This window comes from Callorhinus ursinus, unplaced genomic scaffold, assembly GCF_003265705.2.
Source record: "Callorhinus ursinus isolate GAN/ISIS: 27379988/994484 unplaced genomic scaffold, GSC_fseal_2.0 scaffold12, whole genome shotgun sequence".
NCBI classification, from domain to species: domain Eukaryota; kingdom Metazoa; phylum Chordata; class Mammalia; order Carnivora; family Otariidae; genus Callorhinus; species Callorhinus ursinus.
The window spans coordinates 48541563-48564405 of NW_027397074.1; the positions used below are offsets into that span (position 1 = coordinate 48541563).

General features: G+C 42.0%; 1 protein-coding gene across 5 annotated transcripts in view; it reads left to right on the forward strand.

Moving 5' to 3' along the window:
• BMPER (BMP binding endothelial regulator) overlaps nt 1–22843 on the forward strand; it is a 238997-nt gene that overhangs the window by 22510 nt on the left and 193644 nt on the right. For all 5 annotated transcript variants that reach the window (XM_073899048.1, XM_073899049.1, XM_025873316.2 and 2 more), the window contains exon 3: nt 6493–6592. In XM_073899048.1, coding sequence (XP_073755149.1) covers nt 6493–6592 — 100 coding nt within the window. The remainder of the gene's footprint in view (nt 1–6492; nt 6593–22843) is intronic.

Sequence of the window (22843 nt, forward strand, 5' to 3'; positions counted from 1 at the left end):
AAAATAGGGGTAAATTGGTACCTTCCTGAGACTTGATGCAAGGGTTAAAAAGGACACAATACATAAAACATGTTTAGCACAGTCTGGTAAATAGGAGATTTTCTGTAAATGCCAGGTGCTATTATTCTTAACAGTTCAGCAACCTGCCCGGAAAACTATATGCCACTTCATTGTTTGGTTAGCAGTGGATCAGCTCTCTTGCTCTGGCTATGGAAGGGATTTGCAAAAGTGGTGGAGGTTGGGGGTTCAGAAAGATCTGGAAATGCTAATTTACATTAAAAGCAAGGGCCATTGACACCTCCTACAGACCTCAGACATCCCCCACCTCTTGTACCTATCTTAGGACCTCACTGGATTGGGAGAGAAAAGAGGTGTTGGGAGACTATTCTCCTGGCTGGGAAGTTTGAGTCATTTTCCCTATCAAACACCTTTTCCTCACCTTAGAAATGGTTTTGTTAATTTTTTTTCTCTCTCCATTTTTCCCCCTACTTTCATTGAGCTGAGAGATATGGCTCAGAGCCTCATCTTGTATACTAAGGCTTTGTAGTGGACCGAACTGCCTTTTCTTTTTTTTTCTTCCAGCTCATTCTATGCAAGAGTTATGGGGAAGTCAATTGTACTATCAGTAATAAAGAACAAGCAAGTAAAAGCTTAATTAAAACAATAAATCATCAATCAAATTTAATACTGCTACTGGCAACCACTGAACTCTCTCAGTTCCCCCCCACCCTCCCAATGATTATTTTCTCGGAGATTAAGAACAGATTTTGTCCAAAGGAGACAGGCTGGAGCAGGTACAAACTTGTGTTGTCTCCTCTATGAGTGCTCATGCTCACTTGCAAAGGATTTCCCCTGACCGTATATTCCAGAGAATCACTATATTTTAGGTCCCATTTATCAAAGCCACTGACAACCAATGGAACCTGTCCCTTCTGGGTCTTTTCTTTCAGCCTTTGCCTACATCTCTGTATTCTAGAACTGTGACATTCTGCAGTCAGGTCTGTTTCCCCAAGTCTCGGTCCAGCCCTTGTGTGGCACCTTTAACAGGTTACCTTATAACAAGGGCAGGAGACCTCGCCTGTCTGACCCAGATGGCCTCTTTCCAGAAAATTTCCAGACTAGCTCAGCTACATATTAATCTATTCCTAAAATCTCAATAGTCGAGTAGGAGCTAACCTAATTCTAATATGATGCATCCATAAATTTTAATGCTGTGCCTTAGCAACTAACCTCCCTGGCTGGCCCCTTAATCCAGGCCTGGGAACCAGGTTGTGTTCCCAGGTCCACTGCTGGCTAGCTGTTTGAGGGACCTGAGACACTTAACTTTATTGTGTGCCATTTCACCATCTGCGAATCTTAAGAAACCTGTGAGGATTAATGAAATAATGTCTGCAGAGCTCTTTAGAAGAAAAGTGCTATGTAAACATGAAGTATTATTCTGTTTATGAGATGTTTTATAATATTGCCTAGGAGAAATTGTGACCTGCGTTCAAAAGCACCATAAAGTTCCCTTTGGCTCTTCTGGGGCTGGAATTGGTTTACAATGGGGAACTTCAAGGAAAAGTTGACCTCTTTGACTTCATGCATGGGGAGGCTAGAAATTCCACGGAGTATACACGTGCTGATGTCGGATCACCTTCCTCCTTGGGAAGCCTGACACAAGACATTGGTATTCCTAAAAACAAATTCCTCTGTGAGCAGTCTCCAGACTCTCAAATAGTGAACCATCATCGTGTGTGGACTTCAGATAAATTCACTGATAAAAATAATTCGATCAAGGGTCACCGTGTCCTATCTGTGCTCACTGACCACGATGGCTTTTGAGTCAAGGCGAAATTCTCCCTTGATGCCAGAAGGTACACAGGAGTTGTTGTGTGACCCGCCAATGTCTGACATCTTGTTGCCTCCAACACTGTAGATGTTTCTGGAGACTAGAGGGGAAGCTTGTAGCATGATTTCTCACTCCAGCAGCACTGAGTACTATGGCCCGGGTGTCACGTCCTGCGTTTTTTTGGCTGCCCTAGAACTTCACTGCTAAGTACCTATACTTCTGAGAGTGGTCATGCTGGGCATCCAGCTCCCGGACAGTAGCCGATGATGAAGGGTACAGACCATTCAGGGTTAATATGGGTTCGCCCCCATGGAGGTTTGCAGTTTGGGAGGGGGATTCTTGAGGGCATCACAATCTATAAGCCCCTCCCCAAATAAGACTGCAGTGATGATATGAGAATGGGAGCTTTGCATCTGTGGAGGAGGAAGGGAAAGTTGGCAGGGTTTCTAATTTAAGGAAGAGAGCCACTGTTAACCCCTTCATCTCCTCTCTGATACAACCTGGTCTGTAGGCTTCATTGACATACTGAGTGTGGTTCATTTGGGCAGAAAGAAGTATAACAACTTCGCAGCCTTCTTGATTTTCTGAAAAAGGATCTGGCACTTAGAATTTGCTAGTTTGCCAAATGACAGCTGTTTGCCTCCAAGGCAGGCTTTGCTTTCATAAGAGACAAGGATGGAAGGAAAATAATGCCATCTTCTAGAGGAAGAGATTCGTGGGGTCTGCCACCTTCCTAACACGGCCCTGGAGTCTCAGCAGGCAGGGCACCAGGTATTTTTGTTTTTATTCTTATTTCAAGAGATTTGTGATGCTGTTTCAGAGTCTAAAAATAGAGTATTTGCCAGCTGACATTTCTCCCTGATCAGTCTCATCCTATTAGCTGCTGTGTTTTCCTCTCCAGATTTCTATTTTATTATTATTTCTTAAATATAAGTGAAAGGTCAGGTAATACTTTCCATATTTCATAATAGGACTGGTCCTGGAAGAATCTTAGAAAAAAATATCTTCGAGACATTGGCTTGAAATAGAACAAAAAAAGCATGTCAAAAACATTTTTTTTTCTAGTTGCAGAAAGCAGACAGGAGAAGCTCACAGTGATGATCGGCTATCTTCTCTATAGCCCCTGCCCCCCTTCAGTGAGAGATCATGCCCCTCCACACCAGACGCTGAAGAATGTTCGCGAGCCCCTAGCGGGTCTCATGGTCCCAGTTCCGAAGCCCAGGGAACTCTGTGCTACCACCTAGTGGCAGATCTCAGGCACAGCAAGCTGGCTGCCGGAATCCTGTTTGAACTTGGCTGTGGCTGAGGCTGTGGTTTGGCTCACAACCTTATAGAGCTTTGTTGCCAGCCATGTAGACTTTTTCTTTTTTACTCCCTATGCCCCCCTTTTATTTTTGCATGTTGGCACTTCATTTCACGTGCCTCCAGAGGCTGTGTTTTGGGTTTTGATATAGTTGGTCTCTCAGAAAGGAGGCAATAATGCCGACGCCTTTGACAGCAGGTAAATCACAGGCTGGCTGACCCTAGAAAGGGATAAACACCGGGAGACAGAGACTGAGAATGAAAAATGTGATAAGGTTTATTACTCTTATACACCGGCTAGGTCCGTTTTTTTTAGAATGTTCTGACATTTTTCTCCACTGCTTTTCTACCATTCTCTCTGTTGCTTAGATTTGGGGAGGTTCAAACCCAAGCTGGAACCTCTGGACAGTTTGTTCAAGGATGGCGGTCTGGCTTTCAAGGAATGATAGGCACAGCTACCTCTCTGCGTCCCCAGTGGCATAACCATCCTCATGACCAGAAAGCAGCTGGTATTTGTAGACCCTCCCACGGTTGGTGATGACACAGCTCCTGTGAGAGCTCGCTTCACCACAGGGGAGGCACCAGTTTCCCCTGGGGTCTCGGGGCCGGGACATTGTTTTGTTCTTGTCCGTATCCTGAGTGACTGGGAAGTAGCAAAGTGCAGCATTTAAATGTTTGCCTTTGGAGCCAGGCAGACCTCTGTTTGCATTCCAAATCTGCCTTTTGTGTGACCCTGGGCAAGAACCTTAACCTTGGCTCCCCATCTGTAAAATGGGGGTGATCTGGATTTGTGTGTGTGTGTGTGTGTGTGTGTGCGTGCGTGTGTGTGAAATAATGCGTGTAAAATTCTTAGCGCAGAGCCCTGGACATAGAATGTATTTGGTAAGTATGAATCAGCACCAGAAAAGGTTTCTTGAGTAGAAAAGTGAACCGAATGAGCCCTGGCCTTGCTTCAGAGCAGAGGACACTTGGCTCACAGGCGGATGAGGAGGCCGGTAGAGATGGACTCCTGCAGGCATGGCTTTGTGTACGCCACTTCTCACCAGAGCCCCTGGCTGGAGCCCAGTGCTTTGGTCTTTTGGCAAAATCAGTGAAAGCAAAGCAAGTGGTCTTAATTAACCTGTGCTTAAATTTACTCTGTAGCTGCTGGACTCAATTAAGGAGACAGAGGAATCAGCCTCTTATGAGCAATTCTTTAGTTTTTCTTACTTTCTTCGAGGTCCTGGGATTCTAAGCATGTGCTTCATATCCATGCCAACTAGACACCAGGGAAATGATCAGATATGGCAGTTTGGTAGAATATAAAAAAACTCCAAATGTTATTAGAAGGGGGGGAATCCCCCACTAAACCTACAACTAAAGTTTAGGTTTGGGGTGTGTGTGTGTGTGTATGTGTGTGCGTGCGTGCGCGTGTGTACATGTGTGTGTACAAAAAAAAACCCCAGATGTGAAGCTACAAACCATCTGGTTAGAATAACTTTTGTGCTGGACTGTAGTTACAAGCTATTTATTGTGAATTTGGGCATCCTGTTATGGATTTTGACTGGCTCCCAGGTTTCTAATTTAGCAAAGAGTTCCTATATTTAAGAAAGTGTACATCTTCCTATTTATCAGACCCCGAATTGTCACCCGCTGTGACTGCCCTTAGAGCTTTGACCTCCCCATGTCTGAGGATTTTTCCCTTCAGAGAGGAAATGCACTTGGGGATGGCCCTTCCCTGAAGCTGCGGCCAGGTTTGCATGAGCCATGCTAACAGATGGTCTGCTCAGAAAGTGTGTTCACTTCACAGACATCTTGGGGTGGGGCGGGGCATCGGTATCAAACGACGGCTTGCGAGAACTGTACTCTGCCAAATGAAGTCACTGTTAATAATGCCAAACAGCATATACACCTGGTCATCGTTCATGATTACTTTAGTGGTAGTGGAGGGACACTTAGTTTTTTAAACAGACCTCTTTAATTTGAATTGTGACCATACTAAGCAGTATGTTTGTAATTTAAGAAAAATTATGAGACTCCACTGAAGGGCTGTGACTTGCAGGGAACCTTGATTCCACCACCCTTATGAAAGGACAGGGTGAGGAAAGGGCAACTTGGGAGGGCTTGGAGCTGGGACACCTGGGTCCAGATGGTACGTCTGCCATCACTGAGGGACTGTGGACAGCTTCCGAACTCATCTCAGCCTCACTGGGCACAAGAATGCTCTCTGCAGAGTAGTGGTTCTCAGCCCTGGCTGCACACTGGAATTACCTGGGGAGTTTGGGAAAACACCTAGGCCTGGCCCTTAGGATCCATCAGATCTGAGCTACAGGGGGTGGGCAACAGTGCCAGTCTTTGTGAAGTACCACACGGGGGTCCTGATTTACCCCTTAGGATGAGGACCACAGGATTGTAGGAGTAAATGAGGCTAGCTCCATGAGGCCCCCTTCTCACATAAAAGACACCGAAAAGGGGGAAAAGAAGAGAATCGATTACTCAGGTCTTATACCTTCTCTGAACAGCAGTTTTCTTGTTTATAAACTGGGGCTAGTGATAAAACTTATCTCAGAGAATTTTAATAGGAATGAAAGCCATAGCACCTAGCATATAGCATATAGAAGAAACTTACAAATCTTGTTAAGTTTTGTGACATGGTATTTTCGGCACACGTGGATCCAGCCTGTGTATAAACAGGCATATACATCATGTTTGGATCTTCTCTGAGACATTTTAACAGCTAACCTTTCAGGATAAAACCGAAGATGCAAATGTTCACCACACTTCATTAGCATAAGTGCTAATATAATGCAGCTGTCCCATGGCTATAAAACACTGACGACTGTGTCTCTGCTTGGCATGGGGAATATTATTTTTTCTCTTACTGAGCTGATTCAATACTCAACTTTGTCATTATTTGAGTTGGAACTTTAGATTGCTGCATTTTAATGCACTCTACTATTAAGGATTGTTGGACGGCTGTGTGCAAATATTTTTGTTCTCACGATGCAGTCCTGGCCCAGGTAGCCCAATGGGCAAAATATGATTTACACAAATATTATCATTTCTGTAGTGTGTACTAAAAAGAAACCTTAGAACAGAGTGGGAGAAAGCTTTGGTCTCGGCATTCGGTTATCTAAGTGACGTTGGTTTCTAAAGAGGGGACTTTTCATTCCTCTCTCATGTGCCCCTAATCTCAAAAGTCCTGTGTTTCTGGATGAATATTTCTGTTCCAGAGAGAGCAAAATGCTCGCATGAGTGTTTCTTGCCAAGATGAAAGCAAGATAGGAAGAGGGAGGCTAGCAAAACCTCAGGCATGTGTCAGCGTTCGGGGGGTTCTGTTTGGAGCTTCTTTCAAATGTCTCTTGTCTCTTTCTGCCTAGAACAAGGAAGTGACCTGTAAGAGAGAGAAGTGCCCCGTGCTGTCGAGAGACTGTGCCCTCGCCATCAAGCAGAGGGGAGCCTGTTGTGAGCGGTGCAAAGGTGATTTATGTCTTGGCCCCCTTCTCTTCTGGCTGCTGCTTTGGCATTTTTATTTCTCTTTTTCTCACCTTCCTCTTCACTCAGCTCTTGGCTGGGGTGCAAGTGGGTGTTGGGAGGGAAGCTAGTCTGTGTGAGTTTGGGGAGGTTGGTAGTAACGGGGACTCTCCTAACGGAGGGGTGAAGGTTTGGTGAACATCTGCAGGTTCAGTTTACTTTCTAAGGCAAGTTGCTGAAATGTGACAGAGGAGATGCAAACATGATGCCCCTGGGTGTTGGTACACACATGCGCACAGCTTATTTTGTCAAGAAGTGTCAGCCATTTTTCCAGGCTGCACGCTTACCCTGCCTTACTCTGCCAGAGGAGTCTTTAAATTAAGCCTGAATTTTATCATTTTGGCCCCGATTAATTTTTTCTTTCCTTCCAAATTGAATCAGAGTTCCTTCCCTTGCCTTTGAAACCTCTCTAAAGTATCCTTACACCAACTCCATTTCCCATGGTCCTCCAGGGCATGCACTCTGTCCTGAGCATGCTCTTCGTGGTGGTGTTGCCTCTTGGCCTCAGCTCAGGCCTCTCCTCCCCATGGGTCCAGATGCTCAAGGCCCCCAGCCATCACTTGTCCCTTCCCCTCCATGTTTCTGTGGCACACCGAAGTCCACAGAGGTATTTCCGATATGTACTTTTCCTCCTTCATCACCTCATTTGCGTTCAGTAAATCATTAGCTCCTCGGGGACGGGAGCCAGATCATACTCTGACATCACCTAGCATGTGTGTGGATAGTGTCTAACAGAGTGGGGTCTCAGGAGGCACTGAGAGCATCGTAGCTCAGGATGTGGGCTCTGCAGTCACACGGCCATGCCAGCATCCTGCAGTCCCGGGGTGCACAGTGTTTGCCAAAGTTCTCATCCACTAGGAACCTCAGAATGTGACCTTATTTGGAAATCGGATCTTTGGAAGTGTAATTAGTGAAGATCAAGTCATACTGGATGAGGGTGGCCCCAAATCCAATATGACTAGTGTCTTTACATCAAGAAGAGGAGACAGACAGACAGACACACAGAGAAGACAACCATATTATGAGAGAGGCAGATATAAGTACCTGGGCTCTGTTTCCTGGGACTCCGATTCAGTTGCTCTGGGGAGGTATCCCAGATGCCCCTAGGCATCCTTTTTTTTATAAAAACCTCCCAAGAGATTTAGTGTGCAGTCTGGATGGGGAAACCACTAAACTAGATCTTGACCTAGTACCAGGTGATTTGTATCCCCCAGAAGAATATACACTTTTTTTTTTTTTTTTTTGGATGGTGGGAAGGTTTAAAAAACCCTCAGAAGAACTCTACAGATACCAGGCTAACTAAAGCCCATTAAAAAAATGTTTTCTCAATGAAGTATAGTTGCCTCACAAAGTTACATTAGTTTGAGGTGTACAGCATAGTGGTTTGCAAACGATATGTTATGCTATGTTCACAAGTGTAGCTACCATCTCTCACCATACAAGTATACACTGTTACAGTACCATTGACTCTATTCCTGGGGTGAGCCACTCATCTCTATGACTTAATATTCCATAATATTCTAAAGCCCGTTTCTAATGACAACCCAAAAGTCTCAGTGTTGAACAAAGATCCTGTGAACTTTTCAAAATGCACTGTTACATAAAATCCCATTTCAAGAATTAATGCCCAATTACATATTAATAACCATGGTTATTGTAGTAAATTATAATAATTGTTAAAAAATTACAAACTAAAAAAGCAAAATAAAACTCAACAGAGGCAGAGATTAGAGTTATGCCACCACAAGCCGAGGAGCACCTGGAGTCACCAGGAGGAAGGAGAAGACAAAGAGGGGCTCTTCCCTAGAGTCTTCAGATGAAGTGTGGTCCTGCCAACACCCTGATTTGGGGCTCCTGGTCTCCAGAGTTATGAGAGAATAAACGTCTGTTGTTTTAAGCCACCAAGCTTGTGGTAATTTAGTATGGCAGCCCAGGAAAAAGCATACACCAACATTTCCACTTGAACAGGTGGAGACTTGGAATCTGTCTCCCCCAGTTCCCTCCTATAAGATGGGGATAATTAATTGCGTTGGAGGGAATTGAATGGAAAGGTCCATTCAAAGTGCTTAACACAGTGCCTGGTGTGTAAGCATTTCTCAGTTAATGTAAGTATAGTAGGTGCTCTTTAAATACTTGTTGGGCTTGACTATAAAAAACATACCTTCTGAAGCCTTTCGGAACAGGGACAAATAGGGTGGATGATATTTTTTCAGAGCCTTCTCAGTCAACCATTTATCTATCACCCCCTTCCTGTGAGATGGGAGTCAGATGTTTTACCCATGTGACTTCCGGGAGCTATCAGTGCAAGGGCTGAAATGTTCATTTGTCAGGAATCTCCCAAGCAGATGGTCAGATAAAGTGATTCCAGCGAAAACACATTAGCAAGCCGATGTATGTCCAAGTTACTGTTGTTTCACCTTAAAGAAGCCCCTCTTTTCATTCTTTCATTTTTAAACTGCTTATTTGCCATCTTTTATCTTTCCGTGATTAGCAAGGCTGCCTTGCCAGTGAGAGGCCAGTTGGCTACCACAGAAGGGAGGTGTCATGTGTTAAGGGAACATGCCCAAGGCTTTTGGTTCGTTTCCCCATTAACTGTGACACAGAAGGGAACTTCCTGTCGCTGTACTGTGTCACGCGGTCTTTCCTGCTTGTCCTGCTATTTTCTGCATCATCATTCTTGCTCATCTCTGATTATCCTAATCTTCCAAGGGGAAGAGACACCCAAGACACATCCATTTCCTGAGTGTTCTTTTGGGCTTAAGAAGATAAGCTACTTCAAATTAAACTGGGCCCAAAAATAGACCAGCGAATTCAGTGTCCTGAGGTCTCTTTCTGATAGTGGTGTCAGCCTTTTGGGGGAGATCAAAATCCCCAACCTGCCCTGAGGTGGTCCTTGGTGAGAGAGACTCATGAATGCGTCAGATTTCTCAAGCTCTGGTGGTTGATGTTAGAGTTACCTACTTCATTTTCTCTATTTCTACTCCATCACACAGAATTTGTCTCCTTGATTTTAAGGGACACAATTGTATTTGCTCATAGCTGCTGGTTTATGTTTTTTCTGATCAGAATAGTAACATATGCTCATAGAAGAAGCTTTGAAAAATAGTCTGAACTGTGGGAAAGCAGAAAATAAATTTACTCATAATCCCACCACCCAGAAGTTACAATTGTTAATATTTGGTGTATTTCTTTCTGTATTTTTTCCTGTGTAAAAGTGTTTATCTAGCTAATATCTTAGAACTTATGTTGCATTATTTAAAAAAAAATTCCACTTAACCTCAGGGCATAATATCTTTTCAACTTATTTGGAAATATTCGCCCTTGATGGGTACATATGATTCTTTTTTTTAAATTTAATTTAATTTTATTATGTGATGTTAGTCACCATACAATACATCATTAGTTTTTGATGTGGTGATCCATGATTCATTGTTTGCGTATAACACCCAGTGCATACAATTCTGTTGTGGGAAGGTATCACCATTCACTGGGTCATTCTCCATTTTTGGGCATCGAGGTCGTATCTTGGATTTTAGCACTGGGAAAGATTAAAGCCAAACAGCTGAAACCAAAGAGCAGGTACAGTGAAGGAAGGACGGGAAAGGGAGAATCAAAGGAGCATTACCTGGGTAGAGAGAAGATGTTAGCGTTAACCCACAGACCATTCTGGATTTGGTTTCCAAAGGAATCTGGATGGCCCTCTCCTTAACCCTCTTGTGCCCTTTGTTCACACAGGGGGGCAACAACAAACCCTTAGTGTGCAGCAGAAATTCAGAGATGGTAGCCGTTTCTCATAAGTCCTCTTCCAAACAGCATCCTCCATGCCAACACTGGGGGTTTTGGCTTTTCCGATTCAAGGAGGGTGACTCAGGAAGGAATCGTATTAATGAGAAGTTTGTTGATAATACTGTGTTTTAGAGCAGAATGATGTTTAGGCAAGATTGTCTCAGGGTCAAATAATTTTGATCAGATCAGGGAATAATAGGCAATTAATTTTCCTTAGCAAAGAAATGGAGCGTCTGGTTTTGGATGAGTTAATACATGGTAAGCAGAGAGCTGATGGACTTAATTCATCTGTATTTTGAAGGGCATTTACATTCAGGGGTACCACCGAAGGCTCATTCTAAAGTTGCTCACCAAACAGATTAGGCCACAGTGTGGTCAGGCCTGTTGGAGAGGTGAGCGCAACGCGTATCCTACCTGATGGAATGGGTGGAGGGTGTGGACCTACCAGGCTTCCCAGCAGAGAGAGCCCTTCTGGAAGAGCCCTTCTACCATCAGCAGGCATGCAGAAAGGTGAAATCCAGCATTGCTAACTGGGTGAAGCAGTAGTGAAAGCTGGCTAGCTGCTTTGACTTTTCCCTTGAGCATTGTTTTTTGTCTGTCCTTTCTCCTACCTGAGGGACTCAGGAGTGTAAGCAGTGATTCTCAAAATGCAGTGGACTACAGAATCACCTGTTAAATGTAGATTCCTGGGCCTTGCCCCCTAATAATTATAGTAACTGAGATCATCATCTTCTTCATCAAAATAAGAGCAGCTACTACAGGTAATCCTTACTCAGAGCCAGGCATGAAATCCCCACAGCTTAGTGAGGTAGGTACTATCATAACCCCATTTTGCAAGTGAAAAAATGGTAGCACTGAGAGGTTTAGTGACTTTCCCAAGGTCACAGAGCTAGAAAATGTTGGAGATGGGGCACAGAGTGTGGTCTCACCAGGAGGCTTGCAGGCCTGCTGTATCAGAAGCCCTGGGCCTGGGTCCCTGAGTCTGCATTTCCAGGTCTCCACTGGGCCTCTCATGGGGGCTGAGGCTTGAGAACCACTGCTACCAGATGAAGACAGGACAGGAGCACAGAGGGTGAGCCTTCTTGATGAAGGAATGAGAACCACATACTTACAGGCTGTTGGTTGATAACTACTTTGATCAACACATCTTCGAGGTGAAAACTCTCCTTGACCTTTGTAGCTGTGAGGCCACCGTGTTTCTCTGACTCTATGTCCCCTCCTTTTTGGAAATTATAGATTACTACAATGATGGTGTAAGAGTTAAAGTAAAATAGATAATGACCAAGAAATTATAACTCAAAATTGAAGTGCTGGTGAATGTTTATCAAAATTTGTTCCCAGTTATTCAATTGTGTAATAAATGGGGGAGAGCTCGATCCCCCAGAACTGGTTACCCATCTCCCATCATTCGTTGGGACTTTTCTCTCTTCCTCTTTCCCTTTCTAGCATAATTATATAATTTTAACTTCAGTTTGATACTTGCTACATTAATACATTATCATACCAAAAAATTTAAACAAGAGGGGAAAAAAGTCTTATTTGAACTACAAAAATCCACTCTTCTCAGAAATAACAACTCTTTTCAGTTTATTAGGTCTTTCCCAGACCTTCTTCAGTTTATTACGTATTTATTCACACATATATACATATACATACATACGTAATTTCGTATGTATGGTTTTATTTTTACACAAATGGAATTAAATGTTACATCATCTTTTACAGTTTGCTTTTTAAAAGTATTTCAACAATAGTAGGACTTAGGAACTTTCCCGTGCCAGTTCATGTTTTTTAACCCTTGTATGGATTCCATAGCATACATGTACAGTAATTTATGTAACATCTCCCCACTGATGTTTAGAGTTTTGGTTTTTTGCTAAGAAGGGAACCAGCTTGGCATGACTGTTATGCACACATGTGTATGTTTCTTAAGGACAGAAACCTGGAACCCAGTGTGCCATGGGGGAGGTGTGCAAATGTTCAGTTGAAAAGGACATTACTCGGTGGGCTCCAAAAAAGGCAAGCCTTTTCCAAGGCAGTTCCTTTCCTCTTCCCCTCACAGTTTTTAGGCCCTTTCTTCCTGAGAGGTGTTGGGCGAGAGGAGGGAGAGTGAGTGTTACACATGGCGACATGGAGACATGTTGGCTACCTTAGCCTTCAAATCTTGCCCCTCCTCCTCCTGCTGATTCCTCATTTTAGACTGCTACATGGACACTCGTATCCCTTCTTCCCTTGTTCTGGACTTCCTCCCCTAGTTACAGGGGCTATTTTCCTTCCCCTTTCTGTGGTTCGGTGAGAAGTGGTAGCAAGTGTGAAGAACCTAGCTGAGGGCTATCAATTGCTTTCGTGCTTTTCAGTGTATTCTAGAAAGCACTGACAATTGTCAACAAGTTAAGACTCGAATGATACTATTTTCTCAGAATTTGGCCCAGTGCTGGCAAACTGCAGTTTGGAATCGACTAAATTTAGAACAGAGGCTAGATAAAGAAAGGGGGAAATGTTTTCCTTGCCTCATATTTCTAAGAATGATCTTTCAGTGAGAAATACCATTCTTGGTATCTTTGTCATCCTAATCATCAAATGTAGTCCACATTTGAAGCATTTGAAAGTGCTCTGAGGTTATCACTTTTTGTTTTGATACTTCTAATATGTGGAAAGTATGGAGAGGAGAAGACATATTATCAGCTCATTCTTTCTTGGACTGTCTTAAAGAAGTTTGGACCACATAAAAATCCTGTATTATGCAATGTCTATGTTTGTGCCCATATTTTATTCTATGTGCACCATCATATATTTGGCCACTTCTGTAATTAGTGTTCATAGCTTATTTATGATTATGTGGGGCCTAATTTCATTCCTTTAAATAATTACAGACGTTTATATTTATTGGATCTTGGTCTTTATGATCATGACCATTCTTTAAGGGTCTTTACAAGTTATTCCCATTCTTCGTTTGAGGCCAGGCTGCTGATGAGGAACACACATTCCTGATGATGTTGTTCCTACAGGAAAACACAATCTTTTATACATGATCACCTTCCAGTGTGATTAAAAGTGGAACCTGCTTGTATCTCCCAAGAGCTCTGACTCCAAGGCTTGTAACAGCCATGGGCTTTGCCTTTCCAGTTAGTGTCCTTGACCCTCTTTGGGTAGTGAGGTGTGGAATTGAAGATTGGTTTTCAGACCTTAGGCTCACTATTATCTTCAGAGTAGTAGTGCTGAAGGGACTTGTTTTCCCACCATGCAGGATACTGTGTTAGTTGGTTTACACTCACCACTTAGTGCTCACAGCAGGGAGGTAATTTCTATCTTTCTCATTTTACATATGAAGTAACTAAGGGCCCAGAGAAGTTAAATCATTCATTTGCCGAGGTGTCAGTGACCCACGGCTCAGCCAGAGAGTGTCCATGCCCTCAAGAACCTTGCTCTACCCAGGAGCAGAGGAATAGTGTCCAGTAGGGATGTTCTTTAGGGAAGGTGTGCCAGAGTGAAGGGAAGGAGGACCGCCCACGTGCAAGGGACTGGGGAGTGTTGCAGGGAAGGCTTTCCAGAAGGGGCGGCTCACTTGCATGAACAAGGAATTCATCACATCCAAAGAGGGCTGTTCAAGGGAAAGCTCCCAGGTGCAGGTCATGGTACACACAGAGACATGAAATAGTTCTTAGACATTATCTGCCACTCATCATCATTTAGGGAACTTGATAAAATGCCAGTTTCTGGGATTTCCTTTAGACCCACTGAATTAAAACAAATCTGGCATAAGTTTTTGTTGATTTGTTGATTGTTTGGGGGAGAGAGAAGGGATCAGATAAAAATGTAATAGAATCCTGTCATGGCTTCGACTTATTTTCCTCTGAAAAAGATGTTGTTATTGAAAAGGAAGTTGTAGGATAGATCTGCTTCCAGACGGAAATATCAAAATTAATATTTTCAGAAGAATTCTTAGGAAGGTTGTGTGTGTGTGTGTGTGTGTGTGTGTTGTGTATGTGTGTGTGCATGCATGCATTTGTGTTCCTGTTTGCTTCAATTAGGTTGCTTATATGTTTCATTCATTTATCCAAGTATTTACTGATCTACATGCCAGGTATTTATGGGATGGCACAGCTTACCAGATTGTTTTTAACTGTTATGAAGTCAAAATATTCCTTAAAACAGAAAAGTAAGTAAATTATAACTAGTTCTTCTCAAGCAGGTATTTCAGTGTACTTCTGAGATTATTTTATGTAAAAAGGGTTATAAATTTCATCCAAATAGCCTAACGAGAGGGCAAAGATTAATCTAATTTGAAAAAACTCAATATTGTTTGATGAAAACAGATGAGATCACTGAGAGACAAACACAGTTTTGGCAGCTTTTCTGTATTTACTTGGACTTAGACTCACCCTTTAATTTGGGGTTCTTTCATGAACAATAATGTATTTGTTATCTGAATGTATGTTTGTTATTAGTGGATCGTAAATGAATAAGGTGTGTTTCCAACATTTATGGGTCAAATTCCATCCTTTTTTTTTTCATATAGAACATGAAATATTAATTGTCTGCAATACTTGGATGAAAGATATAAGAGAATAGTCTTTCATTTGTCAAGTGGGATTTATTTTCCACAATCTTCTCTTGTCTTTGATTTCTCTGTGCTTTATCTTATTTTTCTATGGGTCGTGATCCCATGGGTTGCATTTTTTTTAATAGTTGAACTTTTATATTTGATTTAAAAAATATCCTATGATGTTTCATGAAATGAAAGGAAAGAGGCAAAATATAAATATTTGCATACTGATTTCTAAAATCAGGCCAACAATCCTGGGCTCTGATAAATAAAGATTGGAGAGTGCAGCATGCATGGAGAATTTTAAGGGAGATTGGGCTCATTTATATAGACCAATCACTGACCAAAGTAAAAGGGAACTATGAATAATGGTAAAAGATTGAACATTATTAACTATAGGCTGCCTTTATATAATTCGAGGTCATGAATAAGGGCTTCTTTTCAGTGTTGTTTGGAGAGTGACCTGGAAGATGACCATGCCTTTTATAATACTGCTTTGTGGCTGTTTGGAGGGTGGCAGCCGCTTACCATATAATAGGAATGAACATTAAAAAAAAACTTATTTAAAAATAGTCACCCTCCTTATGTTGACAAAGTAACTTGTCCTATTGTTTAAACCTTTTAAGTTGGAAAGGCTGTTAGCCCTGTGCAAATCTGGTTGTTTGCTTTTAACCAAAGTTCTTTTGGCAGTCCTAAGGGTGCACTGACGGTTGCCCAAACAAAAGAGTGACTCTTTCCTCAACCTCTGTTTTCCTTTCTTTTAGACATGACCAGATTCTTTGGTAATGATTATATGTGATTTACCCAGATACAATTTGCCCCAGCTCTCACATCCCAAATAAGGAATGAGCTGTCCTTAGGTTAATGCTCTAACGGTCGTTTAAACTATACTGTGAACTATAGTTAGAGAAGATTTTGGAAGGAATGACAAATCACAATCTTTAGGTTTTTATAGATATTTTTATATTTAGCCCCAAGGGAATGGTTATTATTATTCTGATTTAACAGATTGGGAAACTGATGCTTAGGGATATGAAGTGATGTTGTTGAAGATCCCACAGTTGAGTGGTGGGGGAGGGGACTTAGACTCCCAGTGCTTCTATTTCCTGGTATCACACTGCTTGTGAGATAAGAAGGGGGGAGGAGAGACCTGGAGAATCAGGAGGGCTCCAGAAATAAAGGAGAGAGAGCCATACCGACCTCGAGTTTTTCTTTGCCTTGCCGTACCCCTTCTCCCTCCATGGGCTTTTATAGCCTGGGTTGGCCTGCAATTTCAGAGGAAGTATGTGGGCAGAGGAGTTTTGTGGAGGTGATTGAAAACAACATGTGGCTTAGGAGGCGGTGGCTTTTCTTACTAACTGACATTTTTTGGGAACCCCTAACTTAACTGTTTTTTCCTCCTTAGTATCCACGACTGTTTATACGGCAGCAGTGCCCCCGTGAGACAATTTAGATGAGCTTTAGTCCTTTGTATATATGTATGTATGTGCCTGCTTTCTTAAAATATTTTTAATAGAGAATGGATTCATACAATTAAAACTACACAAAGCATCTAAGGTCACAGTAAGGCTTTCTCCCCCTCTTCGTTCTGACCAGCTGGTACCCTTTCCTGGAGATAACCATTTACCAGATTCTTGGGGATCCTCCTAGAGCCAGCCTCTGCATACTGTGTGTGTGTGTGTGTGTGTGTGTGTGTGTGTGTTTCATTTTTAACCAAACGGAAGTATCCATTAGCTTTACTTCTAGCAGTTTTAACGCTGAGACCCTAACATATCACTTAAAACATCCCAAGAAATTGCCTTGCTTTGAAAAACATTCCACCATTGAACTACTCAATTGCAGGGCCACTGTTATTTTTACCATGATTTTGAGCTTAGGAGAATTTCTGATATGTTTCTTGATGAAAGTTGTTAGATTAATGGAATGCCTGCATATATATTTTAACTTTATGCATTATAACTAATTTTATCTACTCAGCCCCAGAAATTTGAGTGGGGGTTGTTTATAGGTTTTTAAAAACGGGAAAAAAAACCTATAACAAAACAGAATTAGAGGGCTTTATTTTTCTCCCTCTTTTTCTCTAACTGAAAAAAGATGTATAAAATGTTATATTTCATAGATTGGTTTCCCATAATATAAACCAGGCTATTTTGGCATTTAAATAAAAATAACCCTATTTGTTTAAAAAAATCTTGTTAACATTAAAATCATACTTCACAAAAATCTGTTTTAGTTGTTAAAACTAGTAAGAAAACATAAAACAGAAATCAGCTTTCCCTGTCAGATTTGTCCCAACCCATTTATTCAGAGCCTCTGTTTTTTAAATTCTGTAAGATTTTTGGAAGGCAGTTTAAGTGAAGAGTTTGTGGTTGCCTTTAAGTTAGAAGATTAGATTTCCAAGGCTTGCTGCTGGCTCGGATGCATAAGTTTTCACTTTTCTATTTTTTTTTTTAAGATTTTATTTATTTATTTGACAGAGAGAGACATAGCGAGAGGGGGAACATAAGCAGGGGGAGTGAGAGAGGGAGAAACAGGCTTCCCGAGGAACAAGGAGCCCGATGCAGGGCTCCATCCCAGGGCCCTGGGATCATGACCTGAGCGGAAGGCAGACGTCCAACGACTGAGCCACCCAGGCACCCCCTAAGTTTTCACTTTTCTAAAGTGGGCAAGTTGAGGATGTTCTCATTCAGTGGAGGAGGCTGGTGGCCCTGGTCCCCCTTTTGTATCATAGGCAAAGTGCTTTAATCAGGTATGGGTCTGACAGCTGTATTAGAACACCTGTGTTCTCACCATTCAGCTGCTGATGCATGGTCTATTAAATGTCTATTGGTACATACCAAGTAATGACAAATGTAGTGGCCTAAAATAACACTCGTTTATTATTTTGTAGTTTGCATGGGTTAGGCTTCTGGGCATGGCTTAGTTGGGTCTCACAAATCTGCATTCAGGGTCAGCCAGGGCTGGGGTCTCATCTGAGGCTCAAGGTCATCTTCTAAGCTCATGTTGTTAGAATTTAGTTCCTTGTAGCTATAGAATGGCTTGCTTCTTCAAGGCCAGCAGGAGAGCATCTCTCTGACCTATAGACCCTTTTAAAGGGCTCACGTATTAGGTCATGCCCACTTGGGATAATCTCTCTTTTTAATAACTCAAAGTCAAACTGATTAACAATGTTAATTACACCTGTAAAATCTCTTTATCTTTGCTAGGCGAGATAACCTAATCATGGGAGTGCCATTCATCACATTCACAGGTCTTGCCCACAGTCAATGGCAGGGGATTACACAGGTGGATATATCAGGGAGTAGAAATCTTGGGGTCCATCTTAGAATTCTAACACCCATACTCAGAGCAGTTCTGAGATGCATGGCAAGTAGAAGCATCTATGGAGAATGGTGCTTAGGGCTAGAAGATAGCCTACAGATTGTGTTGCACACTGTAAGTGCTAACAAATGCCAACTCTTGGCTGTTCTCTCTCCTCCTCTGGTCTGGTGGCCACCAAGCCCTGCAAGGTCCGGTTCCTGCTTACCCTCTATCCTTCTCTTGTTCTGGACTTCTCCAGATAGAAGACCTTTGATCATTTCCCTGTGTTCTGTGCCCACTTCCTGCCATGGGGCTTTGCACATGCTGTTTCCTCTGCGTGGACTGCTTTTCCATCCGATGTCATGTAGTTAACCTGTACCCTTTCTTCAGTTCTCACACTTCAGGCATCATTCCTTGACTCCACAGCCACTTGCCATAAAAGTAAGTATCCCTCCTTCTTAAGAGGGGGCACAATTGTGATTTAACATTTTGATTTTCCATAACACCTACTAAACTGGATGTTCTGTGAGGGCAGCGACTATAGTGTTCTCAGCTGTGATCAATGCCTGGCACACAGGGGTGGCCTACTGAATATATGTTGGAAAAAGGGGCGTAGGAGGAAGATAGGAAAATTTGGACCAAATTTCAGTCTTCCCTAGTTAGTACTCATAAAGTCAACTGCATATTTAGTGTATTACTATTGAGTCATATGCATCTTAACACATCTTAAGTCCTTTTGGAATTCTGCACGGCTTAAAACAGTTGAGTAAGAATTCGAGGGAGAGAATAACAATGTATAAACAGGAAGGAAAAATGGCTGAATGTTTATAAACTAGTCCCAGATTCCTGATACTTTACCGTTTCTTCACTGAATTCCATAGAGCTTAAAAAAAGTCCTTAAAATCACCAACACCTCTGTGTATTTTTATGTGGTACTGACTGTAGTGTGTTTCAGTGTTAACAGACTTGGTGATAACCTCAATGTAATTTTTGGTAGCTCTTTCCCTGTCTTGTGCAAAGTTACCCAATAGTACTATGCAATGATGACTTCAGATTTCCTAGTGACCATCAATTTGATATGATTATCTGCTTCCTTTTATCACAACATATAGAACACACCATTTGGCTTTGAGTTTTCTGCAGCTGCTCTTAAAACTATTCTGTGACTGCTTGTAACTTGCCCGCCATGAAGAATAAAACCTCTCTGCACTTGAAGATGATTTTCCCCCTCTCCTGTCTTATATTTCACTATAGGAGTGAAATCATAGTGATACTTATCATCTGAAAATGTCTTGGAATCAAAACACTCTGATCTCCTCTGGGGCTTCGATTGGCATTGTTTCATGGAGGCTATCAGACCAAGAAAAAAAATAAAGTGAGGGGTTCTGAGTGGAAAGTTGGGGTGCATCATTAGAAACTACAGGAAAGAAATGATTTGACACAGAAGCCCCCAACGCCTGTCCAGCTTCTCTTTGATTTGCTGCTTAAGTTTGGCAACTGCAAAGTTGAAAGTATGTCTATATGGGTGACATGTATCTATTTATGAAGACGCATGAATGTACATGCATTTCTTTTTTATTTTAAAAATGATCATCATGCAGCAATTATAACCATTCTTATTGGGCTTTGATCAGAGGTTACTCTCTTTATCTTCAGAAAAAAACCTGGCTCTTTTTTTCTTTTGAGATCAAATGTTCTAGGTTCTCTTTTTGAGAGGAATCTCATCTTGAGAGCTAATATGTATTTGCCTTAGAAATCTGTCTGCTGCAGAGGCTGACATTTAGCAGTACTGATGATAATGAAGGTGAACGAAGTGCATTGGTATGTCCATGAACTCGAGTGCATCCTTCACTCAGATGAGCTTATTTACACTGGAGCCAGCTAATTATGTTTCTAGTAGCTTGGTGGTTAAAGGGCTCAAGATGTTTATCTGCAGACATGCTTGGGCATTGACCAGCTGATGTTTACCACATGAGGCAGCCCTCTGACTACCTGAGAATGTCTGGGCATTCTCTGAGCCCTACCTGGGGCAGGTAGAGGGATCAGATTTAAAAATGCACTTTGAGTTTTTGATGTTTTGGGTTCTGGGGGTTGTGGTATGGCCACCTTGATGAGGCCGCGAAGGCAAAGCTAACAGCTTGAAACGTCCAGAAGCAAGCCCACACTGAGGACCTAAATGCAAAAGCCAGGGTAATATTTTCAGGCATCTAAACAAGGAAATTCTGTGCTCTGAGGCCTGTGGATTAGAGGATAGATATAGAAATTCTCAGTCATTTGAAGAATGAAGTGAAAGAGGACTAGACTTGGAATTAGGTGCAGAATCAGTTCCCAGCTCTGTCACTTCTAGTTACTTGAGCTTTGCCAAGCCACCTCTTTCTGGGCCTTGGTTTTGTCTTCTGTAAAACACAGAGGTCCTGAACCTAGATGTGCCTCAGCATTGCCAGGGCTGATACGAGATATTCAGATTCTGTCCAGACCAAATGAATCATAACTTCCAGTGAGTGAGGCCCAGGCATCTATACTTTTTTTTTTTTTATTGTGGTACAATATATATAACATAATTGCCATTTTTAAATGTATACTTTGGTGGCATTAAATGTGTTTGCATTGTTGTGCAACCATCACCACTGTCCATTTCAAGAACTTTTTCATCAGATCCCAAGCTAAAACTCATCCCCACTAAATAGTAACTCCTTATTCTCCCTTCCTGGCCCCCGATAACCTCTATTCTACTCTCCGTCTCTGTGAATTTGCCTCTTCCAGATACCTTGTAGAAGTGGAATCATACAACATTTGTCATTTTGGAACTGGCTTATTTCACCTAACATATCTTCAGGGTTCATTCATGGTGTAGCGTGTATCATAATTCCATCCTTTTTGAGACCTGAATAAGAATTTATTGTGTGTGTATAATATCTTTTGTTTATCCATTCACCCAGCAGTGGACATTTAGGTTGTTACCACTGGGTATCTGTATTCTTAATTAGCCCCCATGTGGTTCTGGTGTCTAACAGGCTTGGAAGCCACTGGAATTAATGTTCTTTTGGATAAATTCTGGGTTTGTATATAGGAAAAGGCTTAGGAGGAGGGCCAGATACAATGTCATAACTGAAAAGATGTGACTATTGGTGTTCTTAAGTTACTTATCTAGGTATATAGAATAAACAGCATAACCTCTGATGCCAACGAAATGCCCTGGACTCTAGCCAAATGTTCATGGTCTGTACTTAGGAAAAGAAGAGGCTTCACAGACCCAATAGCCTCCAAAGTTAAAATACATAGTTTTTACACAGTGGTGTGTGGGAGTGCTTATCTTCCCAACAAAGAGTTCAGGGACATCATGTTGGTAGTTCAAAATTGACCGTGGTAGGAGTATTTACACCTTGGAAATTGGAACACCCTACAAAATCAGGGCTTTTCCCTTTTGTAGAGCTGATTATTAAACATTAGCAGCACACCACTGACTACATGTTAGGTGTTCAGTATTTTTCTTCTTTTTAACAAATACCACTAACAAAAGAAACACATTTTAAAAGATAAGCCTTTGTTAACAGGCTAAAACCCAGAAATCCACAGTTTTAGGGTTTAGGAAGTACAGGTGATTGATAGACAGAGCTCCCATTCAGCCCCTCTCCTTAAACTCCATGTTGGATGAGGTGCGGGTTTCTCTGTTGGTGGCGATTTCTCCTCAGCCCTCTTCAAGTATGATCATGCCCATCAGTGACTGCTTTTCTTGTTAGATATTTGGCAATCTCTTCTACAGCTTCTGCCCATAGGTGAAGGTCTTTTTCAGTTTTGTCCTGTTTTTAGAGAGAAGCTGAATTTTTCTCTTTAATGCCCTTATCTACCCATGTTTCAAATGTAATGAAGACCTCCCTCAGTTTTCGTGGCATGAGATCAGAGGGGGGCCACACACAGCCTCCCAGACAACTCTGCAAATATGTTTGGGCTGTTTAATCAGACACCTTTTCTGCTGGCCACACAGTCCTAAAATCATCCCACGCAAATGAAGCTCAGCTCAAACCTAAAAAAGAGCCCAGGTAGAAGAGGTGGCAGATAAGAAGAAAAAGATGGGCTGTAGGAATCTGCATTTTTATGACCCCCCCCCACCCCCAACCCCCAAGGGATGCCCTTGGTCCTTGGACTGCTCTTTGACAAATACTTTCTAAAAGTGTAATTGGCAAACACAGGCAGGCTTCATCCTGCAGGGGTGAGGCTCCTAGGTGATGTGTGCATCAAGCCTGATTTTCCCATGTAAACAATTTTTTAAATGGTATAAAAAGGGGCATGCCGAAAAAGGATATTTTGTAAACATAGACAAGCTTATTCCAAAATTTATATAAAAAGGCAAAAGACTTAGAATAACCAAAACAATTTTGAAAAACAAGAGTAAAGGGGGAAATCAGTCTACCCATTTTCAAGACTTATAATATAGCTGCAGTAATAAAGACGATGTGGTATCGGCAGAGGGATAGACGTATACATCAATGGAACAGCATGGAAAGCCCAGAAATAGAGTCATACAAAATGCACAACTGACTTTTGACAAAGGTGCCAAGGCAATT